Here is a 14,914-nt window from a genome sequence, read left to right on the forward strand (position 1 = left end):
GTGCAACAGCGACTGTTGCATGGCTAAACACTTATAAGGTCCCAAAGGCAAGACCTATTGGCTATGCCAATGCTGGTTTGTTCTTATTACACAGCAGTCGAAAGAACATGATGTACAGTAATAAGAGCCGAGGTGAAATGCGTTGTAGGAGACGCTGATGTAAGTTTTGGGTCTACCCTCTACATCAGGAGCTGCCTGCTGACGTCAGCCGTGCGCTTAGGGTGGAGGCAGCTATGATTGGGCAAGAGGGACGTAGCGCCCGGCACACTGAAAGGAACATAGACAATAGGTGGTGGTGGGGGGAGGGTTGGTGAGAGGTACTGCGTACGAAGAGAAAACACTATTCACTCCAGGTTTGTGATTTCAAGATAGGGTATTTGTGACCAGCAACCAATTTGAGGCCAGCCTTCCTTTTCTGTAGTCTTTTACGCAAAGTAATTTGTGGGTGCTGCTTACAATTTTTTGTTTGTACATATATCGCCTCAGTTCTTCCCAGAGCATAAATTAAGTAATAGGTTTGAAGAACCAGTCCTAATGTTAAAGTGCTCTGCATTGTCGTCCAGGCAAGGGGCCTGAAGCGCTGTCCACATGAGATTGCGAGTGCACTTAGACACATCCTGAGACGATGGTCGAAAATCTGGAAACTGTCAACGAAGAGGGCCTGCAAGGGGGTACCTTTAGAACAAAACGTAAAATCTGCTGTTCTTAGTCCATCCTCAACCTTCCAAATCATTCAGGGGTGCATAGAAGCACAGGATGTAGTGTTATGCTGCAGAGCCCCCTCAAACAGTAAGCCATCATTGCCTCCTTCGAAATTAAACAGCGGATGATGGATGAATTAAAACTATTTTTTGGAACTGTAGCAATTTTTTCAGTGGTCCTTGGAAGAGGAGTTTGTGATCGGTTTAAAATAACTTGCGTAATCTATGATTTGACGGCGTGGTTGCTTCTCATCAGGGCTGAAGTTATGTGGGACCAGTGGACAGTTGGAAAAGAATAAGCATTTCTAGATTGCTAATCCAGTGTTTTTTTGAAGAGCAAAAATAACATCATAATCGTAGGAGTTGCGGAGTTCGGCAAAAGAGGTGAGACAATAATGGATACACTCACATCTGCAGATGCGCTACTGACTTGCATTTGTTTTTATATCCAGCCTTTAACATCTGAGCAGGTTCCTGATTTTATATCGTAGTTAGAAAATAGTCTCGTAGTTGTGTCGATTGGCTGTATGCAAGCGCTTTCCAAAAGCCTGCGTCATAGTAAAGTCCAATCCAGGGGTGTAACAAAGACCGCCAACCTTCCGGACAACGCATTCTGTGGTATATGAGCAACTTAGGGACCCCCTCATCACATTCTGCAAAGGGCTCCGGCACCATCATTTTGCGTTACGCCACTGGGCAGCTCAGTGGGCAAATGCACCCACTGCAGATATGTGCAAATAACCCGAAGGTCACCGGTTCCCATCCTGTCTATGCAGTCTTTCAGCTTTCCAAGGGCGTATGAATGAGTGCTAACTAGTAAGTGCAATTAACACTTATTATCCTAGTGCTTTCAGCAGTGATCAAGAGCTTAATAAACACAGATCAACCTGAACTAAATTGCAAACTTAGTGTTTGCCGTTTGCACTTACGGTGACGGAAAGTAAAGAGTTCAAATCCCAGAAAGCCGGATACAGGCTTGCATTCTTCCGAGGTTGGTAAAGAGAGTAATATCAAATAGTCAATAGTAACATGTTATTCTCAGTGCTTAGCAGCAGTGGGCGAGAGGTATGAAGCGCTGTACAAACAAGCATTGGCCGAGCGACGCGGGAAGCTTGTAGTAATGTAAAAAAAAACAAGCTAGTGATGCACGCGTGCGCAGCAGCACGAAAAAGTGAAAGTGATCGTGCTGGAAGGGAGGCAGAGCGAGCGTGCACGCTCGCCTGAACGCAAGCGCTAGGCCATCAAAAGCTTGTGGCAGCACTTTGAAAACCCAGATACTAAATGTCTCGCAGCGCATGCGCTGGCTAAGCGAGACCTAAAAATTAGTGGGGAACACAATAGACCCTTGGAGGCTCGGGTAATTAGTGTATCAACAGGTAAATGTGCCTACAAGGGATTCTGTCATACTTATTCACATGTTTTTAGGAATCATCAGTTAGAAGCTCTAAAAAGTATCTTACCTTGAATTATTTCGAAAGCTTACTCATTTCAAGATGACCAGATCGACAAAAAATGATAAAAGAACACAGACAGGTGTATACTTCTTGATACACAAATTTATGTTGAAACAATATTAAAGGGTACAAAAATACTCCAAATGTAAACATTTATAATCACACAGTGATCGAGATTTAAATGTTTTTTGTTGCTGCAGTTCTCATTGTCACTAATTTGGTCATCCATTCCAAACAATATACACATACGGAAATTGTGACTGATTATACAGAAAGCAAATCTTTTAGTGAGAAAAATCACAAAGAAAATTGGTGCAATTGTAGACGTTTCGGTCTATTTAGTGAAGCCATCTGCTAGACCATCTCTAGGACGGTAGTGTCATATGTTGAATGACCCCCACATAAATGGAATGCGAGTTATAAGAAAAAGATACACTTGTGAAAAAGATAAGAAATAGTGGCATGCCAACTCCAGAATGGGTTAAAACTGGATGCAGAACCATCCAATGATAGAGCTGATAATTGCCCAAAGAAAAGGGTGAAATATTTACAAAAATAAGATAAGAAAATATCACCCAGAAATAGATTTAAGAAGTAAACTGCTACACCTTACTAGGGAAACGACATTGGTGACTTATAGTAGTTGATGTAGTCTGGTCCGTTGAGATCTTGAGGTCAAAAGCACAACTATTAGATAGCTAGCGGTGACAAAGCAATTGTCAAATAGGTCTCTATTCAAAAGAGAAGAGATGACAAGTATAGAATATCTAAAATAGTCAGCAGCTGGTATATTTAAAAAAACAGAAAACATAGCAAGTGCCCACAACATAGCTCTTAGGGATTCAACTCCGCGTTGCACTATACAAGTACTTGGCTAAAGTAGCTGGTGTTGAAACGTTAAGTAATACTTACAAAACAAGCGATGTTTATAGATTGAGGTACATTAGTGATAGCATTCAAAGGCCTGCCATATCGCTTGCTCGTGATGTGCTCTATCCAATGTGGCACACATGTGGCTTACCGGGAATGTGGAAAGGACATGGGGCAATCACTCCTCCAGTGATCCACCCAAAAAAGTATTTGAAGTGTCAATGTCACCAATCACTTCATTGCTATACGGAAACAAGAGGATGACATAAGAATTTGAAGCAAACACCGGTAAAAACTAATCCATTCACTTAATCGAGGGCTTGAAAAGCCAAAGGTATAGTATACTCAGTGTTCAAGACGGGCGCTGCTCCGAGTAATGATCTGTTACACACACGATCGGCATCAAGGAGCATGAGGGGAACCCCATATGTTTAAAGAAACTTCCGGAGTCACGTGATCAAATTTAAACTAAAGAGGGACTAAGTTCCCACAGACTAAGTTTCCACGAACGTGGCGGCCATATTGGAAGGGTGTCGTCCATCTATGTCCAGAAGTGATTTCAATCAGTGGTGCAAATTTGCACAATTTATTTAAAAATCCTTTTAAAAACAGGACTACACAGAGCGGGCAAGGTGGAAAATTCAATCTTGATCGCATGGCAAGTCAATGTTAGGTACTGTAGTTGCCATTTTAGAGAAGGGGCTTGTCCCAAAGACAAAGAAAAAGTTAAAGGCCAACTTAGGATAGATGCCCAAGAGGAGTCAGTATGTCATTGCGATAGAAATGCAGTGGCTCATGCAAGGAAGAACAAAGAAAAACAGTATTTACAGTAGAAGTTGTTTCCAAAATTGCTCCTTGGGGTTATAAATATTATATAAATCATGTAAATGGACACCACTCCAATCATCATAAAGGTAACAATTGTAGGTGGGGGTTGTAATTGCTTCTAGAACCATGCTACTGGTTAATATCTGATCTATATGGTCAGGCAGATATTCAATATCGTAAGGACACATCATTTAATGGAACAACGTTACTATTTATGCATAGCAGAACAGATTGTAAATTACATTGTCACAAAGTAAATCTGAACAAACCGATAATTTATATACGACAGATTGTACAGGCACACATACAGAAAAAGATGGATACTTAGCACTTTGTACAACATAACTTAGTGCCGATTCCTGTAACTGTCCTATGTATATGAAATGGATCAGAGATATTACAACATACAGGTCAGTGTGCCACTCTACTGCTGAATGGAGACCGCTAGCTATATGGTCAGTGTGACAAATCCAGCGATTTTCTTTTAGTGTCAGTACCTGGTCCATATTTGTTTGCCTTTTACATGGTTCTACCACTTCAATAACCCACCATGTCATCGCTCTGAGTGTTGGAGATCAGTATAATGTTCAACAAGGGGAGCATTTTCCACCTTAAAGTGGATTTGGGACCGAGGTTGGAGAATCCGCTTCTAACAATTTGGATGGTTTTACCTATGTAGTGTAAGCCACGCGGTCACCTGATGCAATACACTACATTTCTGGTGTTGCAGTTAAAGTGTTGAGGTGTAACCTGTTGTCCGTTGCACTACTGGTTGGGGGATGAAGTCCTCTTGGATGCGGAGGGACCTTGGGGGCCAAAAAAGCCCTCCTGTTACCTCCAGTAAGTCCCATACAGCGGGATTCCCGAGAGCTGTTTGGAGGCCCCGGACCCTTTCTCCACCACTCTGCAAGCTCAACTACTAGTTAAACAAGCATTGGCATAGCCAATAGGTCTCGCCTTTGGGACCTTATAAGTGTTTAGCCATGCAACAGTTGCGTAACTAAATACTTATAAGGTCCCAAAAGCGAGACCTATTGGCTATGCCAAGCGGACTTGCGGCCCCGAAAGTGAAAGCGATTGCGCTCGCGATCAACATCAAAGCGGCCTTGCGGCCGCGAAAGTGAAAATAATTGCGGTAAAACGCGGCGCGCGCGCCCGCGCACGCGCACTGTAGCTCTAGGCTGGCCTGGTAGCACTTTTTGGAGCCCTCTCAATAAGTCTCGCCAGACCAGCGCATGCGCTGGGTCAGGCGAGTCCTAAAAACTACAGAGAGATGCACTTTAAACAAGCATTGGCATAGCCAATAGGTCTCGCCTTTGGGACCTTATAAGTGTTTAACCATGCAACAGTTGATGTTGTTGTACCAATGATATTGTGCTGCATAACTAAATACTTATAAGGTCCCAAAGGGTAGACCTATTGGCTATGCCAATGCTAGTCTTCTCTGTGTCTCACGGGAATGTGTTTGTTTAACTGCAAGTGTGTGGGGTTGGACGGCTCAGAGCCTTGGGAAGAGTGGCACACAGTAGCCATTATTCAGACCAGTTGCGGTCTGCTTGCCTTGTGTTTTGGAAGGAGGAGGGTGGGATTAAGGCTTGGGGGTGAGGTGGATTCATCCAGATAGAGGTTTGTGTTCTTAGGGTGGGTGAGGGGTTTTCCACAAAGTGCACAGAAACATTTTAAACATATCTTGAGTTGCACCTTTGTCAGATGGCTGAGATAACCTGGTCTATAGATAATCATGCTTTGCAGAAGCTACTGGATGATGCAAGTTGTTCATATGCCTAGCATGACAAAGATACACATTGCCTCTGTTAACATTTGTGGGCTGAACAATAATGCTAAACGGCGCAAAGCAGAAGATCACAAAGCTGTTAAAGAAGAACTTGTGTCTAAAAGAGAGACATACCGAAGGTTCAAGAAGAAAGCTCCTTGAAACCCTAGGATATGTGTTAGGTGTAAGCACTATGCAAGGCACAAACACTTGGAGTGGCTGTTCTATTTCACAATATTTGCAAGAGCAAGCGGACATGCTGTGGTGGTGCAGAGTGATGCTGTGGTGCTTCTAAGATGGTGCTGAGTGGTGGTGGTGGTGCTTAGTGATGTCCTAACATTAGTATGAATAATGAAGTGTCTAAACACTGATAAAGCTGTCCCTATGTACATACAAGGCTAACAAATGTGTGATGACTTAAACATTAAGGTGCAAAACAGTACATGTGTAACTAAGGTGGAAAAGCTTACAGGAATATCTGCTAAAGTGCTTCATTCATGCTAAACGTTGCATGGACAAACGTAATTTATTTTAAAAGAATTACGATTAGAGTCTGTAAATAAAAGAAAAATAGTAACTAAATAAAGGTACTATGGTACCATGTAAAGTCATTGAACAGCGCTTTTTGCTTGCGTGAGGAAGAGAAGTAAGAGGAGAACTTAGCATCTCACAAAACTCTTCCGTGCAGTAAGGGAGGGGGAGGAAAGCCGGCCATGCGAGGAAAGGAATGCTAGAAACCAGGATAGCAGCTGTGCGCGTGCACGACATCGCGAACGCAAGCTGGAGGCCTGAAAAAAGCCACTAGGTTAGCACTTCCAAAACCCGCTTACTAAAACTCTCGTCAGAGCAGCACTACAAGCGCTGGCTCAGGCAGGACCTAAAAACCACAGGTTACAGGGACGTTATAGCTAGGTTCCGAATGTACCCGTACAAAAGCAGTGAAATTGAGCAGTTAAGGTTACCTGAGTAGTAAGGCACTGCTCATGACCTTACATAGGACACCCATAACACTATCAGTGAAATCACTGACGGGAGCAAATCTTGGGGATCTGCAACACAGTATACAAGACATGCTTTGGGCTTCAGAGAATAGCTTGCATTAATATTGAGGGTCTATTCTGAGCATTCACTTTACATCTGCAAGATAACAATTGGCCTGCTCCAGAGGTGCATCCCTGAATTACACCCCACTCAAACAACTACCAAGATGTTTCCACGGCAGAGCTGCCTGAGACCCAATAATCAGCATAAGCAGTGCACCCTGCAAATAGCACAACAGTTACTAAGTGAGCAGTGCAGGAAGAGATTCTTCATTTGTATCATGCTACTGGCCACCTCTAAATAATGCACTTAGTTTGTGGTTTAATTCATAAGTCAAGACAATCCACACTATATCACGGAGTACTTAAAGACCTTCTATTGACTCCCTTTCAAGCATTTATGCTCTAGCAAGATCAGCCACAAATGCCAAGCAGGACAGATGAGCAAATCCTAAGAGATGAACAGGACTGATATAAAGAAGGGATCTCCAACCATATCTGTAATAAGGTTACTCATTCTGAGCTACTATTAGTGTTGTACGACTTACTCAAAATCAACTTTAAATAGATTCTGGAAATACATTTTATCCAAAACATCAGCTATTGAGTTATGAAAATACACACATTTCCATCAAAAATACAGTCTCAGTTTTGGTATTCAACCAAGTAAAAGCTTTAAATTTAGTCAGCTGGAAACCACACAGGAAAGTTACTTATAGGTAGCTTGAGAACTACCAGTAGCTCACATGCTTTGTGGAGAAGCCCGATCTAAGGAGTGGTAGCCCATAAATATTAACTTCGAATCAATAAGCTAACCCAAATGTTCAAACAACCCTCCACCCAGGTAACCAGCAAGCAATTTAGTGAACGCTTGTGTGAAAATTACCTGTAATCGTTCCATGAACTTGGGTTCCATTTTTCAACTCTACAGTAACCGTTTCATGGCTCAATTTCATCAAGAACCTGGAGGAGAATAAAAGCACCATCAGCATTTTTGTATAGGAGTTAAATTATTTGAACACTGTTAGGTGAGTAACGTACAAGAAAGGATCTGCAGGGTAGTCAAAGGCTGAAACAGCAAAGACAAAACACTAACCAGAGGGACATTTATAAATGCCTGGTATAGAGGAATTGCAGTTCTTGTGCACATTAGATTCAGATTTGGTGTCTGGAACCGCAAATATACAGCTTTGCTTAAGCAAGTCTTGACAACGTACTCCCAACATGCATACTCTGAAGGAGGAATATGAAGAATGGCCTCATTGACAGTACAAGCCACCAAGGTCTGGAACTACCAACCAGCCAAGAATCGAAACATCCAGGAGCATGAACTTGTACCCCAACAAGCACCTATATACAGGGCCACAGGAATTGTGACAGTGCAGCCGTGGCAATTTTTGCATAATTACAGATTTCCCGCATAATACATTATCTAAAGACACTGTTGGCCAATCTGAGCACTCTAAACTAGTCATCCACTGCATGTCCCAACTAGCTTAAAACTGTGACCACTTTTACATTCTGCAATGACATTCAGACATTGGATGTTAGTAACAAAGCCCGCCCCAGCAAATCTCCCCTACCGTTTCGCTCTCTCTAACCATGCCTGCCTTGGACCAAAATCTTAAACAAAATTTCAAGTTGGACGACCCAGTGTATTTACCCAAAAGTAAACTAGGCGCATGAGAAATACCATAAAAGGACAGCAGAGCTGCACAAACCAGCCATCCTACGCAAACCCACAAACCATGTGCACATCTCACACCTCTTCAGCCACCATACTACTAAGCACGGTGTCCCATAACACAATAATCACACCTCATTGTTCAACATTAATGGCATGGAAACACTGCTTTAGAACTGTGAATTATTGCAGATCTTAACAGTCAACTGAGATCCAACAGTCAATTTCTTTATTTCCATGAATGATTTCTTAAAGAAATACAATATTGCAGTAATAAGATAATTGTATATTGCTATCATTTTAGCTTTTTATAAAAAGGGTAAAACCCCTCACAAGTTTAACAAATTAGGTTTTCCTTCAACATACAATATTTAACTATTTTAATAAAAAATATCTGAATTCATAAATTTGGAGGAAGAGGAAATCTTAGTAAAAAAACATAAAACAAATGTTAGCCCTGATTTACTTTATAGTTTCCAATAGCAGCTGTGATGCCAAAGTGCTTCAAAGACCATATAGAGACTTGTGCATCAGTGCGTCCTCCAATTACATGCTTCCTTCGTACTGGACGGAGGGCCGGCATCCTCTCACCCATTAAGTGGGGACTGCCTAGGAGATGTACCACTGTGTATTTCAGTTTAAATTCACACAGGCAATACCCAAGGTTCTCATCAACTTATTATCTGAAGACAGCAATTTTCCAACTGGGATCCACACTTATTTGGAAGCAAAAAAGTATACTTCTTACACTACTGTCCGGTATCTTATACATAAGGAAAGTTCCCAACGTCTCCAAGACTAGCAGCCATCAGTGATTTAGACTTTCTCTTCCCTAGATACAATCTATCTAGAATGATAATATCTGCTCTACCTTTAAGGATGTTTTTTTGTTGCTTTTTTGAAAATTCAAAGTTTGCACAGATAGTCAATAGATTCTTAGGCAAAACAGTGGATTTTCTCTGTTCAAGCGGGGGAGAACATAGAAAAGAAATTTCAAGGCTTGTGAGGTTGTCCACAGAGACCAAGGGTCAAAACAATTCCTGCCTGTCTAAATCATCGCATTGTTAGGTAGATCCAAAACTGTCTTTAAGCTGCGATTCTCTAAAAAAGTATCAATCCACAAGTAGATCAAGAGCTAATAAGTCAGCCCAAAGTGCTTGAGGAAGAAGTTTGCCCAATGTAGCCTAATAGGTTTGAATGCATAGCTTCCAAAACATCAAACTGATAGTGCTTTCATAGTTGATGACACTAGGACCCCTAAATTTGCAAGCAGGAGTATAAGATATGTATTCTCATTAATCTGCTCCAAGGGTGTTTTATTTAAATACCACATAAATTATATGAGGAGTGTTATTATCCAAGTTTAAAATGGATTTGCTAGATGTGCAATAGAAATGCAGAGTCTGTAATTTTCTTTAAAGGCATACGAATGGATCGTCAGGGTAGGCCAGACGGCTAATATATAATGCTCCTGTTTTCAGGGAGAACGTTTAGCCCTCATGGCGTTTGGCAGGTAAGAAGTTACAGGATGAAAAGAGGGGCTAACACGCCGCCCTGCAATAAACCATTTTAACCGGTATTTTTGTCAGATAATGCAACAGATCCATTAAGGTCCACCTGTACCCAATTATTTGTGCTTTTTTTTTATCATCATAAGCAACAATTTCTATGGAATGCTGCATTCAAGAAGTTTCTGGCAAAGGATACATCGGTCCATATGGTTAAAAGCTTCCCAGAAGTAAACAAAGCAGCAAAGTTTAGTAACGGTTTCCATGGACCCCCTGGCTGCTCTCAATAGGAAAAACGCAATTATCTATTTTGTGCGAAATACTCTTGCTCAGTTGTGCCAATTCCTGCTCCTAATGTCCATTCCTCAAAATGCATCAAAAGGGGTTGGGCACAGATCTTGGAGTATATGTTTAGGAGTGATATCAGTCTACAATTTGCAGGGTCAGAACTTGCGCCCTTATGCATTGGTTTTAAGATTGTCCCAATCCATAAAGATCATAAAAAGTACAGATAACTATACAATGGGGCGAAGAAGCACAGCTACAGAAACCATGCAGTCGCAGAAAGTGTTGTTTACAAAGAAACTAGTAGCTCTAGAAAGCACAAACACGCGAACACTGCACGCAATAAGCAATAGAAAAAAAGGAAACGAGTGACGACAAAGCCAACAAACACTAAAAATGGGCAGTCTAAGCCCCTTATAAGATTGTTAATTATCTGGTCCCCTTCCATGAAGACTTCATATAACTAATTATTTCCAGAAATATTTCGATCCCTTGGGATGTTAGTTGATTTTCCAACAAAAGGTCCATAACTCGATCCAACTGAGTAGGCCAATCAGTGATATAGCTGCAAATAAATTCTGTCTAATGCACTTTAGTTACTTGGGCTTCCAAATTGACAGATCACCATTTAAGTATTTGCAAACTCCAGAAGTAGTTGGAATTATTTTAAAGGTATAGCCTTCATCATACCATCCCAATTTAGAGACTTTATCGTCCAGTAATTGTCTATACTTGTAAAACTCTACACCCACTAAACACAAGGTCATCTTTGTATCGAGTGATTAATTTATTCACAGCACTTCTGGCCCCTGTACATTCTTCATCCAACCACCCTCTCTAGGAAAATGATTTTTTGCCCGATCCCCTGTGCTTTAGACCTTTAGCTATCTTGCAGAGGTGCTAGTTGGATCAATTACCCAGGCTCAATGTTTTGAGTACTTTTATCCACAAGGTTAAAAGATCTTTAAGGCTTTTGTCTGCGATACACACCCTTAACAAATTGATATACAGTATTTCAAGACAGACATACTGGATCATGCTCAAAATGCCGACCAGAAAGTACTGAATCCACGCCAATGTTCGCTTAGCCCTAAATAGATCACCTTAAAATCCTTGATGGATCCAAACCGCTCAAGAAACGTAAATACATATTAAACAATGTTTGGGACACCATTGAAAACAGTACAGTGCTCCGGGCTGTGAATAGCCAGTAGAAGTTAGGAGCTCCAACATCTTAATGTTTGTTCACAACTGTTGCAATCCCCTGGTGCTCAGGGAGGCCTTTATTTTTACAAATTAGAACATTTTGCCTCAAGGGGAGAAATAATCTACTAGCCTTAGAGCCCTTTGTAGCAGGCTCAAAAGCTATTAAAGGACCGCTGCCTTGTTAAAGGCCCATGCCTCTACCCTAACGCTGGAGCGAGCCTTTAATGGTCAGTAGGGCCCGCTATGCCGGGCTCTAAGCCTATAGTCAATCATTAATCTAACGTTTGCATGCATAAATGTTGCTTCTGCTGGGCAGCCACCTTTAGATGGACCTTTTACATTTATAGGAATTTGTTGGGACTAGATTAGATAAAACCGGTTTACTTCTGCGAGATCCAATGACTGTTGAGTGGTCATAGAGATCTTGTAGCAATCCATCTCCGAGGTATTCAATACTAAAAAGAGACCCCTTTAAATTAAAATCACCTGCAACAAAACAGGACTGAAGGGAACCAGTATTGCAGATTGAACACATCGAGCTTTTCCACTTTTTCGAACATTTTACAGTTTGGGGGAATATAAACATTTTGAGCAGAATAATATGCAGTTTCTTTGAATCTCAAATTATAGTATTGAGCATGCCAGCAACCAATTACACGTCTCTTAAAGGGTCACTTTATCCCACTAAGAGCACAGATGTGATTATTTATTCTCTCCCCCCCCCCCCCCCCCCCAACCTTCCCAGGTGTTCAAATTTTGATGGCGGCGCAGTCTTTGAAAGACAGGGAAAATTATCTACTGACTAGTAATCCCACAACCAAATTTCTTGACTAACCAATATAGAATGTAGTAAGTTAATTAACAGTGATGAGGAGTAAGAGCATGAAACCCATGTTTGTTCAAGACCAAGATCTTTAAAGAACCAGGATGTTCATTATCCTACTATAAATTAGAAATTCACTTTCTATATATCTGCAAATTAAATGCCTTTTTCGCCAAAACCACATCCATATCAGTTTTGACCAAATAACCAACAAAAAGTTACATTGGACTGCCATTGGATTGCCGGCGGTGCGAGGCATCAAAATGCTTGCCAAGTATATCACGTTTCCTCACTGCCAGCGGTCTCATGGCGGTGTTCACACCATAAAACTGCTGGCGGTGAGGAAACTAAAGGGGCCGTGCCTCAGGCCATGGGAAAGCATGCAGGGGGCACACTGTGTGCCCCCTTGTCTGCATGTACGTCCAGTCCCTGCACAGCATGGACTTAAAAGTCAATACAGTGCAGGAACTTGCTTTGGCATGCCCATTGCCTGCCTTTTTCAAAGGTACCGCCGTGGGAACACCAAAGGACCGCCTGCGGGACGACAAGAAAACTCGCAATCTGGGAGGCGGCAGAGAGATAGCGTACCGTCAAACTCGTACCCAGGCCCTTTGTCCTTGCACTGTACTAACCACCAGAAAACATAGTTCAGCTGAACAGATTTCCTTTAATGACGGGATCATTTTAAAATATGGTTAGCAGTCTACAGTGATTTAAGGACTGCATGTTTGACTTCCTTTTTGATGTAGTTGGAGGATAAAATATCTTGGCGATCTCCTCCTCCTCCTGCCATCTTGGCAGATTGTCACCTTTCCCCCTGTTAGAGGACTGAGAAGAGAAACTCCTCGGAGGCATATCCAATTGACGGTTTCGCCTGCCTGTGCTTCACAGATTTCCCCTACTTTTTTGGGGTGAGAACTTACCTTTCTACCACACTGGTCAAACTAGACTTAGCTCCTTGCTGTCAACCTGGGGCCTCGTTTTTGAGCCCATGTGAAACGGTTATATACGAACCTTACCGCCACGGTCCGCGTGGGCAGATATTGTTCTGCTCCCTTCCCCATTCGCAGGGGAACGAGAAATGGGGTGCCCCCTTTCCCCGCTTTTATTCACCTTGGCCATCAAGCCCTTGGCAGCGTGGGTGCGCCTAGATTCGGTCTTCCGAGGGCTAAACTGGTCGCCGGAGTGCTCAGATAGGATCGCGCTATATGCGGACGACACGTTATTCTTCATATCAGATCCTTGGTCCTCCGGGCCGCGGGTGCTCCAGATCCTGCGGATATTTGGGGAGACATCCGGACTATGCGCTAACCCGTCCAAATCTATCCTGTTCCCCATATGCAGCGAGCAGAGGAGTCAGGCTTGGGCCTCGCAGCTGATCATCGCGGGTGAGGGTTTCAAGTAACTTGGGGTATACATCACCAAATGTCCCAACGTAGCTTGGTAGCGTAATATATCCCGCTACTCCCTGTGGTGAGCGACGAGACGTCGGTGTGGTCCCACCTCCCTCTTTCGTTATATGGCCGGTCTGCCATTTTCAAAATGGTGTCACTGCCACGCTTGCTTTATGGGCTCCAGAATTATCCATATCCTATCCCCCCGTTGTGGTTTCTCCAAATAAACGCGCTCCTGAACAGGTTCCTATAGAGGGGCGGGGGAGGTCCGTGTGGATCTTGAGACGTGTATTCAGTCCACGTACTGCGGCAGGATTGCGGCAGCTGACGTTCGAGCGTATTACTGGGCTTCGTAGCTCGTGGTAATCAATGTCTGGTGGTACAGCGATCAGGCGGACCCAGCCTACGCTGTGGGACGGCTCTTCATGGCGGATACCCCGCTGCTCCACCTTCTATAGAGCAGCTCGTCCTTCGAGACGCTTCCCCCAGGCTGCCGGACGGCGATCCAGATAGAGGCGAGTGACCAGGTTTATGGGTTGGACTGGCATGTTGACTAGCGCTACTCCCCTTTGGCAGGGGTGGCACCTTCGGCCTGTTTCGACCTTGGTGGGGTTCCGCAGATGGGACGATATCGGGATATCTACACTAGGCAATATAATGCAGGGGCCCACACTTATCTTCCTGTAACCGCTGGAAGGACTTTTTAACCAAAACAAATCCCAGTTTCATAGGTACCTACAGCTCCACCATGCTCTGTCTCCCCTGATACAACATCTCACGTCTTTACCCGAATTTCACCCACTGGAGGGCAGGTTGCTGATGGGAGATCTGGGGGCTCACAAAATTCGTCAAATATATCAAACCCTCACTACACACTCAAAATACGATGCATCGGACTCGGGTGGCGGACTTACCTGCCCAGACAGACAATGATTGGGCCGAAGCGTTGGCTAGTCCCAGGTATTCTGCTGTTTCCACTAGATACCGGCTGATCCAATTTAAGTACCTCCACAGAATATATTACACACGCCTCCACCTCTGGAAGATGGGGGCAATTCAGTCCCCCACATGTCTCCGCTGTAACTTTGACGAAGGGTTGTTTCTTCATACGGTATGGAGCTGTGGGGCACTGCAACACTTCTGGTCGGGCGTACTGTCTTGCGTGGGGCGGGTACTGGCATGGGATATCCCAGCAGACCCTAGACCAGAGGTCTTCAAACTTTTGTAGGTCGAGCGCCCCCCCCCCCCCCAGCTGAATTTTTTTTAAATGTCAGGCTCCCCCACCACCTGACAGAAATTTCTGGAATCTGGTATACTACATTTTCGACCGCCACCTGCATATCCCGG

The 14,914-nt window shown here is 43.3% G+C and overlaps 1 protein-coding gene across 2 annotated transcripts in view; it reads right to left on the minus strand.

The window, feature by feature from the left end:
- SNRPD1 (small nuclear ribonucleoprotein D1 polypeptide) overlaps positions 1–14,914 on the minus strand; it is a 47,646-nt gene that overhangs the window by 17,882 nt on the left and 14,850 nt on the right. Inside the window, exon 2 of one of the 2 annotated variants that reach the window (XM_085607358.1) lies at positions 7,554–7,630. In XM_085607358.1, the coding sequence (XP_085463484.1) occupies positions 7,554–7,630 (77 nt within the window). Of the gene's footprint in view, positions 1–7,553; positions 7,654–14,914 lie in introns of those variants that run through there. The other variant, XM_085607359.1, reaches the window with a different exon arrangement.

Source organism: Triturus cristatus, chromosome 5_2 (genome assembly GCF_964204655.1).
Source record: "Triturus cristatus chromosome 5_2, aTriCri1.1, whole genome shotgun sequence".
NCBI classification, from domain to species: domain Eukaryota; kingdom Metazoa; phylum Chordata; class Amphibia; order Caudata; family Salamandridae; genus Triturus; species Triturus cristatus.